General features: G+C 41.1%; 1 protein-coding gene across 1 annotated transcript in view; it reads right to left on the bottom strand.

Annotated features, from left to right (window-relative positions):
* Positions 1–23,351, bottom strand: part of LOC125034905 (dynein axonemal heavy chain 5-like) — an 82,746-nt gene that overhangs the window by 11,503 nt on the left and 47,892 nt on the right. The window contains 26 exon segments of the mRNA XM_047626953.1: positions 131–261; positions 1,138–1,294; positions 2,270–2,425; positions 2,977–3,132; positions 3,781–3,949; positions 5,017–5,282; positions 6,280–6,495; positions 8,116–8,261; positions 8,662–8,860; positions 9,208–9,430; positions 9,641–9,867; positions 10,228–10,397; positions 10,827–10,975; positions 11,374–11,504; positions 12,220–12,412; positions 13,049–13,171; positions 13,494–13,657; positions 14,210–14,415; positions 15,418–15,535; positions 16,927–17,049; positions 17,722–17,856; positions 19,080–19,222; positions 19,855–20,050; positions 20,342–20,434; positions 21,641–21,841; positions 22,532–22,717. Of these exon segments, the coding sequence (XP_047482909.1) occupies positions 131–261; positions 1,138–1,294; positions 2,270–2,425; positions 2,977–3,132; positions 3,781–3,949; positions 5,017–5,282; positions 6,280–6,495; positions 8,116–8,261; positions 8,662–8,860; positions 9,208–9,430; positions 9,641–9,867; positions 10,228–10,397; positions 10,827–10,975; positions 11,374–11,504; positions 12,220–12,412; positions 13,049–13,171; positions 13,494–13,657; positions 14,210–14,415; positions 15,418–15,535; positions 16,927–17,049; positions 17,722–17,856; positions 19,080–19,222; positions 19,855–20,050; positions 20,342–20,434; positions 21,641–21,841; positions 22,532–22,717 (4,377 nt within the window).

The following is a 23,351-nucleotide window of genomic DNA, read 5'->3' as shown; positions in this document are numbered from 1 at the left end:
CGAAGGGAGGGAGGCAGGGAGGGACAGGGGAAGAGAGTGGTTGAGAAAGAGATAGACAGACAGAGAAGCAGAATCCGATAAAGGAAGAAAAAGAAAGAGAACTCCTCCATCCTCCGAACTGTACTCCTACCTTGACCGAAGTAAGACGATACAGAAGGTTATCCTCGAGCTCCTTCATCCTCCTCTTGTTCTCCATCACCTCCTCGATCAAAGCCACGCGCTCGCTCTCCAGGTCGCTCTTCTCCGTGCGAATCACTCGGCCTGCCCAACGAAAACGTGTCCAAGTTAACGTTGCTGTTCCTAAAGCCAGGGTCAGTCAAGACCGTAACTTTCAACGCCTTCACGAAGAAATACAACCTTCAACTTCTCGGCTTCCACACCTCTTTATTTCCACTAAGCGTTATATATATATATATATATATATATATATATATATATGTATATATATATGTAATATATATGTATATATATATATATATGTACATATCATATATGTTTATATATATGTACACACACACACACACACACACACACACACACACACACACACACACACACAACACACACATACACACACAACACACACACACACACACACACACACACACACACACACATATATATATATATATATATATATATATGTACATACACACACACATACATATCCTTTCTTCCTCAACCTTCCCCAAAAGGTTTCCAATCTTTTACGTCCCCTTCCGCAATAACCATTATTTTTCCCAACCCTTTTCCCTCATTATTTTCACAATAATCCCTTCCCTTCCCTAGTACCCTACATTTTCCCAAACCCCTTTTCCCCTTTTTTTCTTTAATTCATATAAAATGTTCCCAATTCTCTGTCTCTCCTTCCCTAGTACCGCTCATATTTCCCAAGCCTTTTCCCCTCTAATTTTCTTTTCTCCCCCAAATTCCTAGACAAACTTGCCAATCCTTCCCTTCCCCTTCCACAATACCCTAAATCCTCCCCCCCCCCCCTCACCACCCTTTTTCTCCACAATCTACTTTTCTCCAGACCCCCCCCCCAAAAAAAACAAAAAAACAAAAAAAAAAAAAAATCCTAGACAAGGTTTCCTTCTCCCTCTCCCTCTCCCTCTCCCTCGCCAAGGACCGACTCACCCAACAGCTGGTCCTCCAAGCCGTGCACCGTGACCGTAAAGTCAATGATCGATGTCTTCGCCGAGATCTCCGGGGTGTAGGCGGGGTTGGGCAGCTTCGTCGTGATGTAGAGCATGAAGCCGGGCATCACGTCGCACTCCTTGTCGCCGACGAGAACCTGGTTGGGGAGACAGCGATACGCGCGTCAGTGAGAAGGGGAAAAAGGGGATGGAGGGGGAGAAGGGGAAAGGGGATGGAGGGGGAGAAGGGGAAAGGGGCTGGAGGGGGAGAAGGGGAAAAGGGATGGAGGGGGAGAAGAAGGTAAAAAAAAGAAGGATGGAGAGGGGAAAGGAGGGGGGAGGGGCGAAAAGGATGGAGAGGAGAAGGAGGAGGGCGGAAAAGGGATGATGGAGGGAGAAAAGGAGGGAAAAGAAGAAGGATAGAAGGGGAAAAGGAGGGAGGGGGCGGAAAGGATGGAGGGGGAGAAAAGGATGGGCGGAAAAGATAGTTTAGAGGAAGAGAAAGAAGGAAACGAAGAAAGATGAAGGGAGAGAAGGAGGGAAAGAAGAGGGATGGAGGGGAAAGGAGGAGGGCAAAAAGGATGAATAAGAGAAGGAAGGAAACGAGGAGGGCGGTCGGGGAAAAAGAGGATGTAGGGAGAGCAGGTGGAGGAAGAAGAGGAAGAGGGAGAAGGAGAAGGAGGAGAAGGAGATGAAAGAGGAGGAGGAAGGAGAAGAAGAAGAAGGGAGGAGGAAGGAGAAGAAGAAGAAGGGAGGAGGAAGGAAAAGAAGAAGAAGAAGAAGGGGAGGGGAATGTAATTAACATATTACTGAGAAGGAGAGAGAAGAAGAGATGAAGGAACAGGAGAAGGAAGACAAAGAAAAGAAAAGAAAAGGAAGAGGAAGAGGAGGAGGAGAGAGGGAAGAATGGCAGGAATGATTTATATACACTGCAGTGTCATTTTATTTTGACATCCCAATTAGCAAAAAAAGAAAAGAAAAAAAAAAAAAGCAACGCCAAATAAAAATATCACCTAATATCATCACCCCCCCCCCCCAAAAAAAAAAAAAATGATAATAATAATAATAACAACAATAATAACAATAATAATAATCAAAAACAGAATCCAAGACCACACCCTCCCTCCACGCACCTTCAGTATCGATCCCGACTTGATGAAGTTTCTCTCGAGGAGGTTGTCCAAGACAGGGTCCAGTTCCTCAGCGACGTCCTCGATGAGCAGCGGCCGCCCGAGAGACAAGGAGTCCTCGAGGTGCGTGCGGAAGTACTTGTGGTTCAGCGAAGAAATCTGAAAGAGAGTGGTTTGAGATGCTGTTTTTTTGCGGGTTTTTTTATTGATTGATTTTTTTGTTTTGTTTTTTGTTTTACGTTTTCATGTCTAATTTTTTTTTTTTTTTTTTTAAGGATGGGTATGTTGTGTTGTTTGGTAGATGTTTATTTTTTTTTTTAATTAATTAATTAATTTATTCTTTTAATCTATTTTATTTTAGTATAATGTGTTTGTCAACGCGTATGGTGATGAATGTTTCACGGGCCTTTGATATATATATATATATATATATATATATATATATATACTTTTAGTTTTTTGTTGTTGTTGTGACGGATTACCAGATTTTTTTTTTATAACTGAATTCTTATCCACATCAACAGCGAGTTTAGTATTCATATTATTTTATATTATTTATATTATCACTCTACTATAAAAATCGTAAATATTTGTTAGCATTGCTTTAAAGGACGATATATGACGTAAGAAAGAAAGAAAGAAAGAGAGAGCGGCGTTTTTATTACCATCATCCTTATCATTAGTCTTCGCGATCAACTAACATCACTCACCTGCAACTCATTAGAAGATTCCCGATTTTTGATCCAGATTTTGCCCTGTCCCTGAGGATCTATGAGCAGAGGGTAGCAGGAAGCCTTGCTAACTATGATGCCGTTCTGGATGCTCAGTTCATCGTTAGGGAGGCCTTGCAGATTCCACTCAGATACCTGTGTCGAACGGGGGTGAAGAAATCTGTAAAGTCTGGATAAAGTACGTTGCTTTTTTATGAGTCTTGGTTGTACTCTTTGGGTATGCTGTTTTGTTTTTTCTTTCGTTATTTATTCGGTTTTCATCACATTTGCTTGCCGTTCCTTCGTCGATAACTGCATACAGATGATTTTTCAGCGAATTTCAACTGGTTTATAATCTACTTACAGTTATCAATTACTTTACCAACTACTTATAACTGCCCTATCAACAAATGACAACTACTTTATAAAAATGACAATCATCAACTATAAATAGAAGATACATTACCGATAACTTACGGTTACTTTACCAACAGTAACTTGCAGTTTCTTCCCCACCAACAGTAACTTACAGTTTCTTCCCCACCAACAGTAACTTACAGTTTCTTCCCCACCAACAGTAACTTACAGTTTCTTCCCCACCAACAGTAACTTACAGTTTCTTCCCCACCAACAGTAACTTACAGTTTCTTCCCCACCAACAGTAACTTACAATTTCTTCACCACCAACAGCAACTTACAGTTTCTTCTCCACCAACAGTAACTTGCAGTTTCTTCCCCACCAACAATAACTTACAGTTTCTTCCCCACCAACACCTTACAGCCACTCTACCAACAACTACTCACAGTTGCATTATCAACAAGCCACGTAGTAATATCCAGGGCGCCGGTGTAAGGTATCTTCCTCGTGTCGAGCATCTCCCTCCAGCTGGACGTCATCCTGGTCCTGTACTCCTGGTTGAAGGGCCCGGCGTACGAGAGGAAGGCCGTGGTCACCAGCACGTCGCCCACCAGGCTGTGAGCAAGGATGGGGCTTTATGGCGTGCTGTTGGAGGCCGGGAAGGACTTGGTTTTGCGAGAGTTTGGCTTTGCAGGAGTGACTGCTCGTTGCGAGGGGGGGGGGGGGTATCGTGTTGGTTGTAAAGACATGGATGCCATGAGTTTATGCGTGTGTGTGTGTGTGTGATATGTGTGTGTGTGTGTGTGTGTGTGTGTGTGTGTGTATTTATGCGTGTGTGTGTGATATGTGTGTGTGTATTTATGCGCGCGCGCGCGCGCGTGTGTGTGTGTATTTATTCGTGTGTTTGTTTGTGTGTGTGATGTGTGTGTGTGTGTGTGTGTGTGTGTGTGTGTGTGTGTGTGTGTGTGTGTGTGTGTTGTGTGTGTATTTATGCGTGTGTGTGTTTGTGTGTGTGATATGTGTGTGTGTGTGTGTGTGTGTGTGTGTGTGTGTGTGTGTGTGTGTGTGTGTGTGTGTGATATGTATGTGTGTGTGTGTGTGTGTGTGTGTGTGTGTGTGTGTGTGTGTGTGTGTGTGTGTGTGTGTGTATGTATGCGTGTCTGTGTGATATGTGTGTATGTGTGTGTGATATGTGTGTGTGTGTGTGTGTGTGTGTGTGTGTGTGTGTGTGTGTGTGTGTGTGTGTGTGTGTGTGTGTGTGTTTATTACATATATATACATATATATGTATATATATATGTATCTTCTCTTTTACCGCCGTCATTCTTACCATTATTCTATCATATTTTTCTTTACTAATATCACTATGACTAGTGCCATTAATATCATCATGATCACTACCGTTAGTAATATGATTATGGTTTTATTTACCAATGTTATTAGTATTATTCTCATTAGAAATACTATCACAACTATAAGAACGATAATAATAATATTAGCTGTAATAGTAGCAGTGTATTGCTTTTATAATTATTATAATTTTATCATCAATACAATCCTATTCATTTTGTTAGTGCTTTAATCATCATTACAGTAATTACCATTACCTTTATCATTATCATTACCCTTTACAATTATTATCCCTGTCCACTCCCCCCCCCCCCCCCCCTTCTCTCACTCACCGGCCCAGCTGCTCCCGAAAAGCTTTACTCTGTTCCGTCCAGCGAACTTTCTCCCCAGCCAGGCCGTTGATGAGGGTGGCCGCTGCCTGCATCTTCCTCCTGCAGACGTCAGCGGCATCGATCAGCTTCTGTTTCTCAGCCAGAGCCACTTGGTACTGACCGCGCACGACGTCGAGTTCGCGTTCCTTCTCGTCCAGTTCGGCCTGCGCTCGCTCCAGGTCCGCCATGGCCACACGCAGGCGGGCTTCTTGTAGGGCGAGGTTGGCCTGTGTGTGTGGGAAGGTGGGGAGAGGGGAGGGAAAGGGAAAGGAATGTAAGGGGAAGGAATGCATGGGGTTATGGGAGGGAAGAAAGGGGTGAGGGTGAGGGGAAGGAAGGAATGGGGGAGTATTAGGGGAAGGGGTGAAAGGTGGAGAGGGTGAAGGGAAGGAATGAAGAAAAATTAGGGGGGGGGGGAGGTAGAGAGTGAGGGAAAGAAGGGAGGAGGACGGGAAGAAGGATGGAACAGGGAGAAATTGATTTTTTTTTGAGGGAGGTGATTTCATTATGGAGAGGAGGTTGAAGGAAAAGGGAGAGGAAGATTAATACAAATTATTTTTATAGGATTTGTTCAAATGCTCTAAGATCGTTAATAATAGTCTTAAAACAATATAAAACATAATGCATACTAACGCATTCTGTTCAAAACACTCTGTCCATCATAGCATAAGACACTGCGTAATAAACATACAAGTGCAAAAGAACTGTAAAAAAAAAAAAACACACACACACAAGCACGCCACCCATTTACCCATCAACCCCTCACCTCCACAACCCAGCCACCCACCCACACCCATCCTTTCACCCCGAAACCCACCAACCCTTTAACCCCCACACCCCCACATCCATACAGCTACCCACTCAACCTCCTCTCCCACACCAATCTCCACCCACCCACCTCTTCACACTCACCCCAACACACATACACCCACCCACCCACCCACACTCACTCCCACCCCCACACACATCCACCCACTCACCCCACCTTCCTCCCCACACTCCCCCCCACCCCCACACATCCACCCACCCACCCTCCTCCCAACACTCACCCCCACACACATCCACCCACCCACCGACCCTCCTCCCCAAACTCACCCCACCCCCCAAACACACATCCACACCTCTCCTCCCAACACTCACCCCTACCCCCACACCCACCCACACTCCTACACCCCCCACCCCTCCCCACCGACCAGCACCCTCCCCCTCCCCCTCCCTCCGTACCTTCAGCGGCAGGACCTCCTTATTGACGCCGAAGAAGACAGCCATGGCGCGGGTCCACGACAGGAGGCCCGCCACGTCGCCGCACACCCTCTTCGCCGTCTCCATGTCGTAGTCCTCCATGTCGAAGTAGGGCTCCAGCAGCTCCACCACCTCGTCGTTGATGGTGTCCTTGGGGAAGTTCTGCAGCGACAGGAGGAACGTCGTGCTGGCCATCATCTGCGGGCGGGGAGAGAGAGAGAGGTTTTGGGCTGGGTCTGTGGGTATGTTACTTTGAGTCTGTGTGTCTGTTGGGTATGTTTATTTGTCTAGTGGATGAAGCTGTCTGTTTAGCGGCTTCATCTATCTGTCTATTGGTTGTGTCTATCTATGTTTTGGTTATATCAATCCGCCTACTAGCTCTGTCTATCCGTTTATTAGCTATAGCTGTCTAGTGACTGTATCTATATATCTTTTGGTTATATTTATCTGTCACTTGGGTATATCTACCTGTCTATTGACTATATTTATCTGTCTACTGGCGATTTCTATCTGTGTGCTGTCTGGTATATCTATCCGCCTTCAAATCATATCACGTATTGACTCTATCTTCCTGTCTATTAGCTATATCTATTTGTCAATTAATTCATATATATCTATTAATCAATCCATATCTATTACCAAATAGTTACATCAATCTGTCAATTAACCCATCTATTTTCTGAGGGTCGGAATACAGACTTGTATATTCATATCTCACCGCCTTTCTACTCTAGGAGAAAAATAGAAATAGATATTTATTTCTGTATCTATTTCTCTCTTCTTCTATCCACCATGTGAGGAGTGAGCTGGGGGCATACAGTAGACATACATATATCATGTCTATCTGTCCTTTGAAGAGGAATATAGATGTACTGTACATTTATATATGCCTGTACTTCTCTTTGCCATCTGATGGGGGAGGATATATATATCTGACAACCTTTTAATATATTTAGTTATGTTCATATGTCCCTCCATCGTCTGAGAGGAAAATATTGTAGATTTATTTCTATATCTGTGCTCTATAAGGAGGAGAATATAGATGTGTGTCTATATCTACCAATCTTTCTATCTATCGTATGAGAAGGATATAAATGTATCTATCTACATCCACCTACCTGATTATATTCTAGCGGGAGAATATGTTTAGCTCTATCTATCTGTCAGTCTATCATCTTATTGAGATTTATATTGCATAGATGTACACATCTGTTATCTATATATATCTATTAATTTCATATTGCATAGATGTACACACCTGTTATCTATATCAATCTATTTACATAATTGTATGATATCTCTATATCCATCATATCGAGATATTTATCCGTCTGTCTATCTATCTGTATTTGCATATGGATATATATATTTCGTGACTGGCAAGATCTCGAGACACATTCTTTCTATATTTTAGTGCTACTGTAAACCTTAACCCCACAAATACATCAAAATTTCCCGAATCTGAACTACAGTTTACATCCCTATTAAAGAAAATGAAAAAGAACAGAAAAAGAAAAGAAAAAAAGGAAGAAAAAAGAAAAGAAAAAGGAAGAAAAAAGAAAAGAAAAAAGAAAAAAGAAAAGAAAAGAAAAGAAAAAAAAGAAAAAAGGAAAGAAAAGAAGAGAAAGGAAAGAAAATAAGTGAAAAGAAAAAGAAAAAGAAAAGAAAAAATTAAAAAGAAAAAGAAAAGAAAAGAGAAGAAAAGAAAAGAAATGAAGGAAAAAAAGAAAAGAAAAAATAATAGAAAAGAAAAGAAAAGAAAAGAAAAAAGAAGAGAAAAGAAAAGAAAAAAGAAAAGAAAAGAAAAAAAAACTGAACCTTGAGACTGTCAGGCCATGAGGGTTTGGGGCAGGCTGCCACGGGGTCGGCTTTGACAGGCTGCAGTCGGCGCTGGAACAGTAGCAACACGCAGTCCATAATTCGCATGATAAGGTGAGGAGGTCGACCTAGTTTGCGGATTGTGGCTGGAAAGGAAGATTTAAAAAAAAAAGGTAGATTAGTGAATGTCATTTTTTTTTTCGATTTATTGTCTGGTTTATTTTCTGGTTTATATTTCCATGTATTCGGGATTTTGGATGGGGAATGGAACACGAAGAAAGGCAAGAAGATACTTAATACGAATGATAAGACGAATTACTAAATGTCAAACCACAACACATTATGCAATGCAAACTCACGCGCAAACAGCAAACGCAAATAACGGTACAAACACGCAAACAAAAACACCGAACAAACAAATACAAAAAAACCAAAAACCAACAAACACAAATAACAGTACAAACACGCAAACAGATACAAAATTTAAACCAAACAAACCCCCCCCCCCAAAAAAAAAAAAAAAACAAATCCCTTCGTCACACCAACCGATATGCGCCGGCTTGATGGTGTTAAGCGCCGCCTCGGCCTCCTCCAGCGCCGGCCTCGCAGCCTCCAGCTTCTCCTCGGCGATCGACTTGTCCTTGGCGATGTCGTCGACGAGCGCCTGGGCCTTGTCTCGCACTTTCTCCACCTCGGTCTTGATGGTCTCGGCCTCCCGCGCGCGCCTCGTCACCTCGACCAAGATCTGAAGGAGCGGGAGATGGCCATGGGTTGCTTTGGGCGGGTTTTGTGGGGCAAGGTGGTTGGAGTTGGTTTACCTGTTGATTTGACTGAGTTTCTGTATGCAATTATGTTTTGGTAGTTGGTGGTGATAACGCTGAGGCAAGAGTGGTATCTTTGAGTAGTCTAATAGATTAGTAACATAATTGGGAATACTTTCTGTCTCTCTCTCTCTCTCTCTCTCTCTCTCTCTCTCTCTCTCTCTCTCTCTCTCTCTCTCTCTCTCTCTCTCTCTCTCTCTCCCTCTCTCTCCTCATTTATCTCCCTCCCTCCCTCCCTCCCTCCCTCCCCTCCTCTCTCACTTCTCTTCACCTTCTCAGCCTTCTCCGAGGCCACGGCTAGCTCCTCCTCCATCACGAAGAGCTCCTCCCTGAGTCTCTGCACCGCCTGGGAGGCCTCCTGCAGTTTGTCCAAGCCGGAGGTCATCCTTGTCGCGGAGTCCCCGATGTCCTCGCGCTTTTCGTTGTAGATTTTCTTGTAGATGCTGATGAAGGAAAGGAAGGACTTCGGGGTGACGTGAGCTGCGCGGCGGTATCTGGAAGTCAAAGGAAAGCGTAGATTGCGTGTTGTGTTTGGGTAGGAGTGTTGTTCCTTTTCGATGCTACGCCTTTGAGTTAACCATTCAATCAGATAAGTAAAAAAAAAGAAAGGAAGATGATGATGAAGAAGAAGAAAAAAACATACATCAACACTTAATAAAAGAAAAAATCACGAAGCCTAACCGACGTAAAAAATAGAAATGTACCTCAGAAAGTAATCCGAACACAGCTGCGCCACGTTGTCATGGATGGAGCCCATGCTCTTGACCAGACTGCTCTTCGTGTCGTCCGAGCAGATGATGTCGTAGTCCTCGAGGAAGTGCGACGCCACCGCCACCAGCGCCTCCTTCGGCCACGGCTGGAACCAGTCGATGGTGCAGCCGCTGATCAGGCCCGGGAACTTGAGCGCGCGGGTCCGGAATTTCTCTCCGACCTGATGGGGTTTGTAAATATTTTGATTGTAATTTTTATATGATTATCGATGGCAAGATATGAAGGTATGTTTCTTTACTGCTACTGGATAATGTCATGACTTATAACCATTACCCAACTCTGAATAACATTACCCTTCTCAATATAATCCCATCCAACGTACACCCACTCAACACTACCTTTAAATCTACCATTATCCTAACCACGATCACACAATTACCCATAATAACACACTCTAACCGAAATCACCATTCACCAATTACCGGGGGAGGAGGACGTAATTAGTGAATGGTGATTCCCCAACACACAAACCTCGCCACCTAGATTATCCTCCTCTCCAACAACCAACTAACTAACTAACCGGAGAAAAGCACAAGACAACGTGTAGGTTCTGCCTCGTTCGCGTGATGAAGAAATCCATGACGTTTTCGGGCGTGGGAGGGCGGCGTGGGTGCTCCCTCTTCATAACGGGGATCAGCTCGCTCACGATCTCGTCCTGCTCGTCGCGGTTGAACAGGTTGCTCACCATGCCTGGTATTTTATTGTGAATGGACTGTACTCATACATAATCATGATGGTGTTGCCATTATTGTTGCCATTATAATTATTATGATAATTATTATTATTATCATAAGCATCATCATAATCGTCATCAAAGTTACAATTATTACTATTGTCATTATCATTATTACTATTGTTATTATCATCAATATTGGTATTATGAGCATCACTATTACTGTTATTATTGACATTATTTAATATTAATTTATCTTTATTATCGTATTATTATTTTACTATAAAAATCTTAAATATTTGTTAGTTTTGCTATTCATGGACGTTATATGACGTGAGAGAGAGAGAGAGAGAGAGAGAGAGAGAGAGAGAGAGAGAGAGAGAGAGAGAGAGAGAGAGAGAGAGAGAGAGAGAGAGAGAGAGAGAGAGAGAACAGCGAACACCTACCCGACGAAAGGACGTTGTTCAGATACTCCAGAAAGCCTTCTTCCTTCACATCCTGATCAGTGAAAATGAAAGTGGTGCCTTTGCCTTGGATGCCACACGTCCTGAACAAAACTTTTAAGTCTTCCAGGAGATTCGTTGTATTGTAAGACCTGTTCGTTAATGGACGTAAAAAGCATGAACAATATGAAAGTATGAATGTTCATCCATTTACATAAAGATATACCATATCACTTACATACTAATATGTATTAGATAATGGTCAATTAACATTATTTTTATTATTTTTGACATATTTAAATAAGATTTCGAAAAAATATCCTTCATCAACTACTAATATGGTAAGATAATCGCGATGAATGATTAAAAAAAAGAATTACGATGAAGAAAAATATCTTAATGACTGACTTCGGGAAACAATTTACATTGCTAAAGTTATATATATATAAAAAAAAATCTTGCGATAAAACTAAGAAAAAGAAACCAAAACACTTAATCATAATTAAACCAGATAAATAAATAAAGCAGAAACGCCTTAATGGCTACCAACCTTGTGAGAGTAATTTGGAAAGTTTTATAGCCGGCGATAAACGAAGCCAATTTCGTGAGCGACTGCTTGCCCGAGCCTCCGACGCCGACGAGGAGTGCGTTGCCTCCGGGGTTGCGGATGATGCGAGAGATCTAGGCGGCGGGAGGAAATGTGTATTGGCTTTGTGTTATGCAATTGTCGTATGTCAGGCGTCGGTTGTGTTATCGATTATGACAAATTAAATTTAAAAAAATGTTATTCTTATCATCTGGGCGTTGAGAAATGCGAGAGATCTAGGCGGTGGGAGGAAATGTGTATTGGCTTTGTGTTATGCAATTGTCGTATGTCAGGCGTCTGTTGTGTTATCGATTAATGGGATTTTTAAAAATGTTATTCTTATCATCTGGGCGTTGAAAAATATATTTTGGGTATGTGTTATGGCAAATGGTATGTCTTCACTTTATTCTTATTATCTAGGCGTTGGAAGAATATATATTTTCGGTTTGAAGTTGTTATGGATAATTACATTTCTTGATTAGATTTTCATTTCGAACAGTTGTGAATCGATAGTTCCGAAAATTTGGTTTTAAAAGACATTTGTACCATGACAGTAAGCAGCATTTCCTAATTTTTGTTTTATAAAAAAGGTATAACACTGACATCACAATCATGAATTTGTTAAATTTAGATAGGGATTTTAATAACCATTATAAAATATCATTACACAAACACTTCCACAAGAAAAAAAATTACATAACTAACTCGCTGTATTTTATGCAAATCCCTGCATCCAAATCAGATTTCTCTTTCTGAAAACGCACTACGAAATCAATACAAACTTCTTCATCTTTTCCTTCTCTCCCCTACCTTCGTCAGGTGGATCATAGCGTCCTTGAAGAACACGAGGTCCATGCCGGCGCCGCGAATGATCTCGTTGTACTGCGACAGGAACATCTGCAGGCGCTGCTCGAGGGCGGTGAAGGACGGGATGGGCTCGTACACCTTCGGCATCTCCATGTCCAGGTCTTCCCCTTCGTCGCCCGTGGGTTCTGGGGCGTCTCTGTTGATCAAGGATGTGAGTTTATCATTGTTTTTATCATTTGGAAATGGCTTTTGGGTCGTCCCTCCTGTAGACTTATTAATATTATTGGCAATAGTATTAGTGTAGGTGTTATCAATATCAATATCGGCTAGTATGATTAACATTACTTAAAATTCTTGAGTATATTTTGTAATAAGTTTTAATATCACTACTGCCGATCACAAAATCTAATTCTCGATTCGTAGTAGCTAATACCTCCTCTCTAGATATTTAAAAGAAGTAACGAATAAACAAAGGATAACGTAAATCTTTCCTCTAAGATTACTTTGTTCGTGTTTCATTACTTTTTTTACTTGTATTTCTTTTCTTTGCTTGATAATGTGTCGTATTTTCTATGCATTGCTTTCAGTTATGTATTATTACTGTGTCTATGCTTTGTTGTTATTTTGTACTCATTCGTTTCTTTAATCATCTTTCCTCTGTATACATTCCGCTGACAATTTACTTTTATTGCATTAACGTGCCTTTTGTTACTTTACTACTTCCTCTCATTCATTTGCCACTTATTACTTTCTCAGCAATTGTTCCTATCATCCTTTCCTCCGAACCTCTCCTAATGATCACTCGGTGTGTCATTTCCAACCCAAGCCTCACCTCAGGAAATCGACGAAGTAATGCGTCTGAGAAATCTTCATGGTCAGGCTCGGCCCCAGTTCCTGCTTCGCCAGCGCCACCATCGAGTCCTCGAACCAGCGCACGTCCTTAGGCGTCGTGAAGCTGGAATTGGGATTTTTTGTTTGTATAAGAAAAGAAAAAAATAAACATCATAATCGGCCTGGGTTTTTTATATTAATATTATTTGTATCATTACCATTATTCCATCATTGATATAAAACTTATCATCATTATCTTTATTAATTATATTGTTTCCATCATTATCATTATGATTAACAATATGAATAACATCATTAGTACTTTTATTATTACTATAATCATTATCACTACTATTATCATTATGAATACTATTTTCACGATAATTATCATCATCATCATTATCAAACCACTACTATACTATATCATAACTTGAATTACTACATACCGATCTGCTATCACCCGGCAACACTCGTGGCGCCAGAGAGCCAATAAGGTGTCACTCGTGCATATTACGTTGGACGTGGCACCGATCATCCCCTGCCAGATGCGCGACAAATCACGGAGGTTGAAGACGTAATGGAACTTGGCTGGCGTTGGGAGAAGCTTGCTCTGAAAAGAAAAAAAAAATGAAAAAAAGACACGGTTACTGTATATTTTGGGAGGAAAATGATTTTGTGTATGTAGAGCGAGTAATATTATTTTTTTTTTGTTTCCGCGGTCTCACTCTAATACACCCCATTCTTCCTCTCCCCTCTCCTCTCCTCACTCTCTCTCAATTTCTCTTTCTATCACCTTCTCTTTCTTTCTCTCCCCCTTCTCTTTCTCTCTGTCTTCCTCCTCTTTCTCTCTCTCTCTCCCTCCTCTTTCTTGTTCTCCCCCTTTCTCCTTTTAATCCCCGCTCGATCTATATATCTCTCTACCCATCCATCTATCTACCCATCTATTTATCGATCACACTCACACTCGCCCCCCACTCCCCCCCTCCCCCGCTCACCGTCCTTACCTTCCTATACGCCCATCCTCTCCCCGCCCCCCTCCCCCCCGCCCCGCCCCGCCCAACCTCTCCCACCCACTACCAGCCCTACCCCCCTTCCCCCCCTCCCCCCGCCCCGCCCACCTTCTCCCACCCTTTACCAGCCCCGCCCACCGACGTAGGCCTACCTTCGTATGCGCCCACAGCTTCCTCGTGAGCGGTATGACCTTCTCCAACATGTCTCGAATCTCCTGGTTGAAGCCCCTCTTGGCGCTGAAGTGTCCTCGGGCGATTACTCCGAAAATCTTGTCGATGGAAGACTCCGACGGAATGGTGGAGTTGAAGATGCAGAAGTGGCGTTTCAAGCGAGGGGGGATGTCGTTCCTGCCGCCGCCTGACCAGCGTTTTGGTTTTGTGTTGTCGGTGTTGTTATTCGTCGTAAAAGAAGAAGAAGAAAAAAAAAAAAAAAAAAAAAAAAAAAAAAAAAAAAAAAAAAAAAAAAAAAAAAGGGAAAACTATGCTATTATCATTTGTCGTAAAAGAGGTAAATATTAATTTGCTGATCACCCACACACACACACACACACACACACATACATATTTAAAAAAAAATTTAATCGGCCATTAATGATTTGAGATTTAAAACGAACGGGATGTCGTTCAAACCGTCCAACTTATCTTTTAAATATAAAAAAAGAAGAGGGTAGTATTTTTACAGAACAAAGTAACATTTTCTAAAAAGTTGATAATCAGTGCCTCGTGAATTATTAAAGGAAGGGATATTCCAACCGCCGCTTGCCAAGCGTTGTTATTAAAGAGAAAATTAATGAATTTTTACTGAATATATGTGATATTTTCTGAAATCGGTCGTGAATTATTAAGGGAAGGGACGTCCTTCCTACCAACGCCAGGCCAACCAACACGTTTTTTATTCGTTGTTAAAGAGATTAAAAAAAATACACCAAGCCAGAATATTTAAACCTGAATAACATGGCACTTTCAAAATCGGTCTTCACTATCTTCACTGTTATGTTTTAAGATGATCGTTACTAACTCACATATAAACATTTTCATGATTGATTTAAAAATGATTTTGGTAGCTGATCAAAATGGATTTTTAATTCGTATTTTCCTATCACATAAAATTACAATCGAATGTTTAGAAGAAATCAAGCAGAAGGATATGAAAATAGAGAGAGAGATGGATATACAAGAAAAGGAAAAAAGAAAAATACCAAGGCGGTGGAAAGATACACAAATAAAGCAAGAAGAAGAAAAAAAGAAAAAAAAAATGCAAGACGAAAAACCTGAAAAAAAACCGAAGAACAAAGAAGACTAAAAATACAAAAGAAAAACAAACGAAGGAAGAAAAAACAACAACAAAGAGAAACCTTACCTGGGTGTCCCATAGCTGCCAAAAACTGCAAGTCCACAATGTGAATAAAATCCCCCGGTTTCTCGAGGCTGTAGAACCCACCCATCTCCATGGTCTGGCGCACGATCTCATTGGTGGGCTGGAACGCGTAAGATTTAAAGTCAAGTTGATATATCTTGGATACGTTTAAAGTTTTTTTTTTTTTTTAGATTTTTTATTTTGTTTTATTGTATTGTGCCGATTCAAGGAGATAAAAAAAAAGAAAACAAACACTGGGACGTGATGATCAAAAGGTAAACAGCCACAATAAGAACATGAAACAATTCTTTCATTTTTTATCGTGGCTGTTTTCCTTTCCATGAGAAGAAAATATTTATGTAACGAAGATACAGAACTAGAAATGAATAAAAGGCCTAAAATATATTGGGAATGATAATTACGCACGTAGGCCTACATTTACGCATCCCCCAAAAATAGACGTTATCAGAAACACACTCCAGCGACATTAACTCACTATTCTTTTTATACGTGAGTGACATACTCTTTCTTATCTGTGTAACTGGCTCCGTGAAATTTGATGATTCCGAGAGTATTTGGTCTACAGCCAGGGAATTTAGGCCTAACATTTCGACTTGACTTGAGGCTCTGTCATTAAATAATTTTGATTTTTTTCAAGTAAGAAACACAAACGGGTCACAATGACATGTATAAAACTCACATGGACTTTAAGACATATTGTCAACGAATATCTGTCTACCTATTTCTGTCTATATCCAACTATCTACCTATCTATATCTATCTATCTATATCTGTCTTATCTATATCTAACAATCTATCTATCTAGACTATCTATCTATCTGGCTCTATCTTACTATATATCTATCTATCTATCCATCTACTAATGTAGCCATCCTTTCGTCGAAGTAACTAACTAATTATTTTCTCTATTTATCTATCTATACATCTAAGCTTACCTGTCTGTCTATCTATCTATCTAATCACTTATCTATCCCTCCTTCTGTACATCAATCCACATTACTGCAAGAGAAACAATAAAATCACAGTTGAAGATACACAATCAGCCTTCCGATATCCTGATTAACAACTCATCTATCTATCCATCTATCCATTTATCTATCTATGCTTACCCGTCTGTCTGTCTGTCTATCTATCTATCGATCCATCCATCCATTTACATTACTGACCTGTCCAGATCATCAACCTAAACTGCTATCTTCTGGCCATGTCTATCTATTTATCTATCGATCCATCTATCTATCTATCTATGCTTACCTGTCTGCTTGCCTGCCTGTCCGTTTGTTTGTCTGTCTGCCTGCTTGCCTGCCTGTCTGTCTGTCTGTCTGCCTGTCTGCCTGTCTTTCTGCCTGCCTGCCTGTCTTTCTGCCTGCCTGCCTGCCTGCCTGCCTGCCTGCCTGCCTGCCAGCCTGCCTGTCTGTTTGCCTGCCTGCCTGCCTATCATTCTACCTATACATCCATCCTTCTATATATCACTCAATCTACATCACTCACCTGGTCTCCCCAGCTGTTGATATGAGGCATGTTCAGATCGTCAATTAATACTGTCATTTTCTTGCCAGCTGGCGGTCCGTAGGTGCTTCCCATTCTCTTGTCAATGTAGCTTTCGATCGTCCTCTGTAATAAAATGTAATTATGAGGAGAAAAAAAAAAGATGATGACAAGATATAACGTGGGGAGTCATGGAGTGATTGAGTGGAGTGAAAAGAAACAGGATATAGGCGTGAAAAATAAGAAGGGTTGAGGTAGATTTGATGTAAAAGAACGTCAAGGCAGTTCTTGAAATGAGTGAATACGAAAGAATAATTCCCATGTCTTTGATACGTTGATTAATGTTTCGATATAATATTTTCCCCGTGATAAAATTGTAAAATATCAACACGCTCATATTTTGTACTGCGTTCTCATTCACATCTGTATACAAAAAACTTTGGCAATAAATGTTACACACTAAATAGAAAGTACTTTGTCAATACATTATATAGGTTCATGCACACACAAAGACACACACACACACAAACACACACACATACAATGACACTCTCACACACACACACACACACACACACACACACACACACACACACATACACACACACAAAAGAGAACACCCCCCCCCCCCCACACACACACAATGACACCCCCAACAATCCCACACTCACACACAACCCCCCCCCCCCCCACCCATCCACAAACACACACACACACACGAAGCCCCCCCCCCCCTCCCACCCTACCCACACACCCACCCTACCCACACACCCACCCACTCACACACAAACCACTCACCTGGAAATAGAGAGGCGTGGAGGCCGAGGAGAAGTTGAAGTTGCGGCAGAGGTGGTCCTCGGGGTTGTATTTCTTCATGAAGGCGTTGAGGGTGACGGTCTTGGCTGACCCTGGCTCGCCGATCACTAACACGCCCTGTGGGGAAGAGGAGATGGCGGTGGTGATAGTGGTTGTGGTGAAGGTGGTGATGGTGATAGTGGTGGTGATGGTGATGGTGGTGGTGATGGTGGTGGTGATAGTGGTGGTGGTGGTAATGGTGGTGGTGATGGTGATGGTGGTGGTGATGGTGGTGGTGGTGGTGGTGGTAGTGGTGGTGGTGGTAGTGGTGGTGATGGTGGTGATAGTGGTGGTGGTGGTAATGGTGGTGGTGATGGTGGTGGTGGTGATGGTGGTGGTGATGGTGATGGTGGTGATGGTGGTGGTGATGGTGGTGGTAATGAAGGTGGTGGTGATGGTAGTGGTGGTGATGGTAGTGGTGGTGATGGTGGTGGTGGTAATGGATTGGTGGTAGTGGTGTTGGTGATGGTGGTGGTAATGAAGGTGGTGGTGATGGTAGTGGTGGTGATGGTGTTGGTGGTGATGGTGGTGGTGATGGTGTTGGTGGTGATGGATTGGTGGTGGTGGTAATGAAGGTGGTGGTGATGGTAGTGGTGGTGATGGTGTTGGTGGTGATGGCGGTGGTGGTGATGGTGTTGGTGGTGATGGATTGGTGGTGGTGGTAATGAAGGTGGTGGTGATGGTAGTGGTGGTGATGATGTTGGGATGGTGGTGGTCGTGATGATGATGATGAAGGTGATGGTGATGGTGATTATCATGATAGTAAAGATAATGAAAGCAATACCATTAACAATAACAATAATAGGCATGATAGAATAATAGTAATAATAATAATACCACTACTACTACTAATAATGATAATGATACTACTACTACTACTAACAATAGTGATAACAATGATAGTAATAATGATAACGATAATGATAATAATAACAAAATTATAATAATACAAATTAATAACTATGATAGTAAACAGTTATAACATTAATAATAATAATAATAATAATAGTAATAATAATAACTACACACTTTTGAAGTGTAGTTATGTATACTTTATACATAATACTGGGAATTTAATCATATTCCCTCCATTTTCAATATCATTCCACAGTTTGAATCAACATCTCATTTAAAAAATCACAAATACAGAGCAAAATACAGCTCTATTAAAAAATATGTCGTGAACCGAATAAAATAAGGACAAACAAAGTAGGCTCGTACGCCCTTGAAAAAAAAAAAAAAAAAAAGTGGTTTCACACGATCCCTAAATAATACTACAAAGAATAGTTACGTGTTCTTACCTTTCCTTGCTGAGCCACGACATGTATGAGGAAGTCCATCCTAACGTTGTCGACATTAGGCACGAGAATCGAAGTGTAATCGGGAGTGCCAGTGTCGGGGTAGACGTACTCACTGACCCGAGTTTCCCAGTGCTGCCACCAACCTAAGGGAAGGTGAATGGAGTTCGTTTTATGAATGTGTGAAGGCTACGAGAGGAAAGGAAAACAGATTAAAACGGACGACTTAGAAGTGAAAAGAAGAAAACGAAAAATAAATATAATTAAACACACACACACCTACATATATGTGTTGAGAGAGAGAGAGAGAGAGAGAGAGAGAGAGAGAGAGAGAGAGAGAGAGAGAGAGAGAGAGAGAGAGAGAGAGAGAGAGAGAGACTGTCAGGAGATATATAACCCAGCCATTCTCTGAATTTGTTAGACAGTTGCCCGTATATAATAATTTTAAACCATACTATAACTGTGAATGAAAATCAGACAGATATTCATGCAACAGCAGAACGTTTTTGCGTTTGGAGACAAAATTATATTTCAGTCGATATATATTCATGAGAAAAGAATAATGAAACAATTGATTAGGTCAAATGACAATATGGTAGGGGAAAAAAAAGGAAAGAGAGGGAGCGAGTGTGATAGACGGAGAGAGAGAAACAAAATTGAAAGAAAAAAACACAACAAAAGCAAAAGAGAGAGAAAACCGAGAAAGAGAAAAAGAACGAGATATTAAACAACTTCCCACTAATGCAGTGACATACACACATCCCCAAAGAAAACTTGCCATTTTCATCAACTTTGTAGTTAAATATGGAATCCGAAGGACCTCTCCCTTCGGGTAGGTCCAGGCTCAGATGCTCCTTGCGAATATATTGCTCAAGTTTTGCACGATCCGGCAACTCCATAAATGCTCCAATGCTCCACATGATTGAGAACACAAACAGCCGTTGAATGTGCTCTTCAATGGGCGCTTGTTCAGTCTGTGTAGTTCAAAATAAATAAAATAAAATAAATGATTACACCAAGAAATAAGAAACTGGTTATTTGGTTATTATGGGTATTTCTATATTTCGTTTATCAGTTTTCTCTACAAAGAATCTGATACTGAAATTGCTATCTGGTTGTATTAACAATAAAGCATTCTGATACTGAGAACACGTAAATAATTGAATCAAGAGGAAAGTTCTTAAGAACACATTCTGATCCACGACCCAGACACCAAATGACAGACAAATAACCAAACTATCAATACGTCAGGTCCATGAGTTTACCTGAATTTCCTCGACTTCGGAATCAGGGTCTCGACGGTGGTGGCTCTGCGCCTGTTCCTCGTCGGGCAGAAGACCCTCTAGCACCCTCGTCGTCTTCAAGGTAAAAAAAAAAAGTTAGCAAGAGAAAGTAAATAATACTGTGGTGACATTCTTCTTTGTAATAATGACATGTTGGCAATATTTCAGATTCTCCTTTACTTTTTTTTTTTGAGGATAAACAGAAGCAGGACATACACGATCATGCTCACTACACAAAAAGCCAGTTTCCAAACATGACAAGTGAGCGACATCTTGAAGGAACACATGGTATGCTTGTAATGTTTATATATCTGAAGCAGCTATTTTCTATTTTTTGGCATAACTTATAATTAATTTGCCAATTATTGTCTCTACGGAGTGTAACACACATTATCATACAGCTCTAGATTCCACACGTTTATAACTGTTTAAAGCATCACGTTAGACATGCATACATACATCAGACGTGTTGTGTGCCGACAACAAAGTTTAATCACTACCTAGTTAAAACTACCGATCAAGTATAAACTCAATCCGTCTCCCTAAGTCCACATATCTTCAGGTACGAATCCTACCTATATCTAAGGAATGAAGGACATGCGTTTATTTTCCTGTTTGTCTGAAATGCAAAATCATTTCTTTGCGCCATACATGGGGCTATTTGACGGCCATTCACCCTCGCCATTACACTCTTCAGCCTTGGTTTACTAATACTCTACACGTAGAGCAACGTGTGGACAGGCACCCACGTGTAGGGGTTTAAGGGACATGATTTAGCTCATCCTATGATACAGAGATTTTTTTTTTTATTTATAACAATAGGACCATTAGTTACTTGGTTAAATATTCGGTTACCATGGATAAATGCATTGGGAAATCAAAGGATGCAACAGCTTCATGATAGTTAACATGCTTTTTTCTTAATCCACCAACTCTCAATAATTGATTTAGAATACAGTATAAATTAATGGTTATGTTTTTAAAGTTACTTTTAAAACAAAAAGGTTATTTCACGGTTATTGTTGCAACGCCAAGACCCAAAGTGCTGACCAGGTAGAGATACAAAATCGCATCTATCTTGTTTGGGAATTGATGCTAAGAATATCCATAAGTATAAATGTTGACATTGCAATTACATGACATGATAATATTGACAGCCAAAACCCAGGCATTTGGGTCTTCACGCTCTTTTCGGGTTGCTGGTTAGATGGTGAGGCTGTGCGACGCCTGGCATAGAACAAGGGCGAGCGAAGGGCAGGCACTTAGCCGACCAAAGAGCACCGATTGGGGTTCGTCGTCGAAGAAAGGCGACCGAGGAGTCTCTACGGGAGAGAAGCTATTGGAAGTGTCCTCTGGGGTCTCCATGCCTGTGTTTCTAACCCAGGCGGAGGAGCGGCGGCGACTGCTGCGGCGGCGGCGGAGGATGGGGTCGTCCAGCAGGTCATCCACGTCGGGGAGTTGGCCCTCCAAGAGACTTAAGGCCTGACAGCAGCAGCAGTGACAACGGGTAATGCATTTTTTGTGGGAGGCAGGATGGATAGTAATGTATTCCCAACAAACCTGTTAACACTCGGGATAACCACAGGGACTCTGTCAACTGCTTCTCCCCCCCCAGCACGAGGCGGGGTCCCTGGATCTCTTTTCTCCCTAGACAAAAAGGGGACCTCCTCATGCACATTGCTAGAGGTCAAGATTGGTTCTAAGCTACTGGAAATGTGGTTTGGAGGCAAAATTAGAGAATACAGTGAAGAAATTAATCAAAATAACTGTAGGAATGGAAATTCCAGCATATAAGAAATCGTGGTGAAAATCAAGTGAGTATGTTGTTATTATAAAGCACTGTCCATGAAGGTATATATAAACTCTATATTTGATATTAGTGCACATATATATTTGTTAAGTGGGTTGAAATGTAAAGAAAAGCATGAATACCATACTGTAGATAACATCAAAACATCTTATGAGAAAAATCTACTGAACAATAAACGCTGATACTGAAAATATATTGTAAAAATCTATAAAAAAAACCCCAAAAAGCAGATAAGGTAGAATATTAGAACTCAATAATAAACTAACCTGCACCGATGTCCGGAACCCGACATTTCGCCCTGAACACACGAAGAAAGAAAATCAAAAAATTCACACCAGAACACAAAGAAAAAGTTCCATTACCTGCGAGATAACGTTCACTTGAAGAACAGGCAGACACAGCTGGAGATTCTGTTTGGCCCAAGTGAATATTTTGAGGAAGTTATTCGAGAACAGGTCTGTGATGACTGAATGCTCGTGATGAGGCCTCGTCCGGAGCCAAGCCTGGAGAAGCGGCTCCCAGTCCAAGCCGGAGGAACTCATGTAGACCTGAGATGAAAAAAACAAAAATACAAAAAAAAAAAAAAAAAAACACATAATGAATGAAACTGTTATCGAAAAAGGAAAAGCTGGGAGTAGCTACGAGTTTGTATTGAGTTACGAACCGTCCAGTTTAGAGTGAATTAAAATGAATTTGGAGTCGTCCAGATTATAATGAATCGTAGGTCATCCGTGTTGTAGTAACACATGAGGCCTATAAAGTAAACCTCGGGTCTTCTGAGTGACTCTTGAATTATCTGATAATAGTTAATCAGGGGGCGCCCTGGTTTAGTGAATCAGCTTGAACTAGATCTTCATCAGAAATATATACATTTTCGTTAAAGATACAGCAGAAGATATTCAGTCTCACTCATACCTTTTTTCTAGCTGTGTTACACCAAATGCCATTTAGCATAGAAAAGAGAAAAACTGAAAACAAGTAAATAAAAAAAAATCGGAACACAGCATAACACAATGAACAATTCCCACAAATCTTTAAACTCTGTATAAATCCCACAAATTAAAAAGCTATAAAATTCCCACTAATCTGTAAAATCGTAAAATTCCCGTAAATCTCTAACATCAATAAAATTCCCACAAATCTAAAATCTATAACATTCCCACAAATCTCTAAAACCTATAA

This window comes from Penaeus chinensis, chromosome 19 (assembly GCF_019202785.1).
Source record: "Penaeus chinensis breed Huanghai No. 1 chromosome 19, ASM1920278v2, whole genome shotgun sequence".
NCBI lineage: Eukaryota > Metazoa > Arthropoda > Malacostraca > Decapoda > Penaeidae > Penaeus > Penaeus chinensis.
The sequence above is the reverse complement of the archived record's forward strand: the minus strand, read 5'-3'. Positions and strand labels throughout refer to the sequence as shown.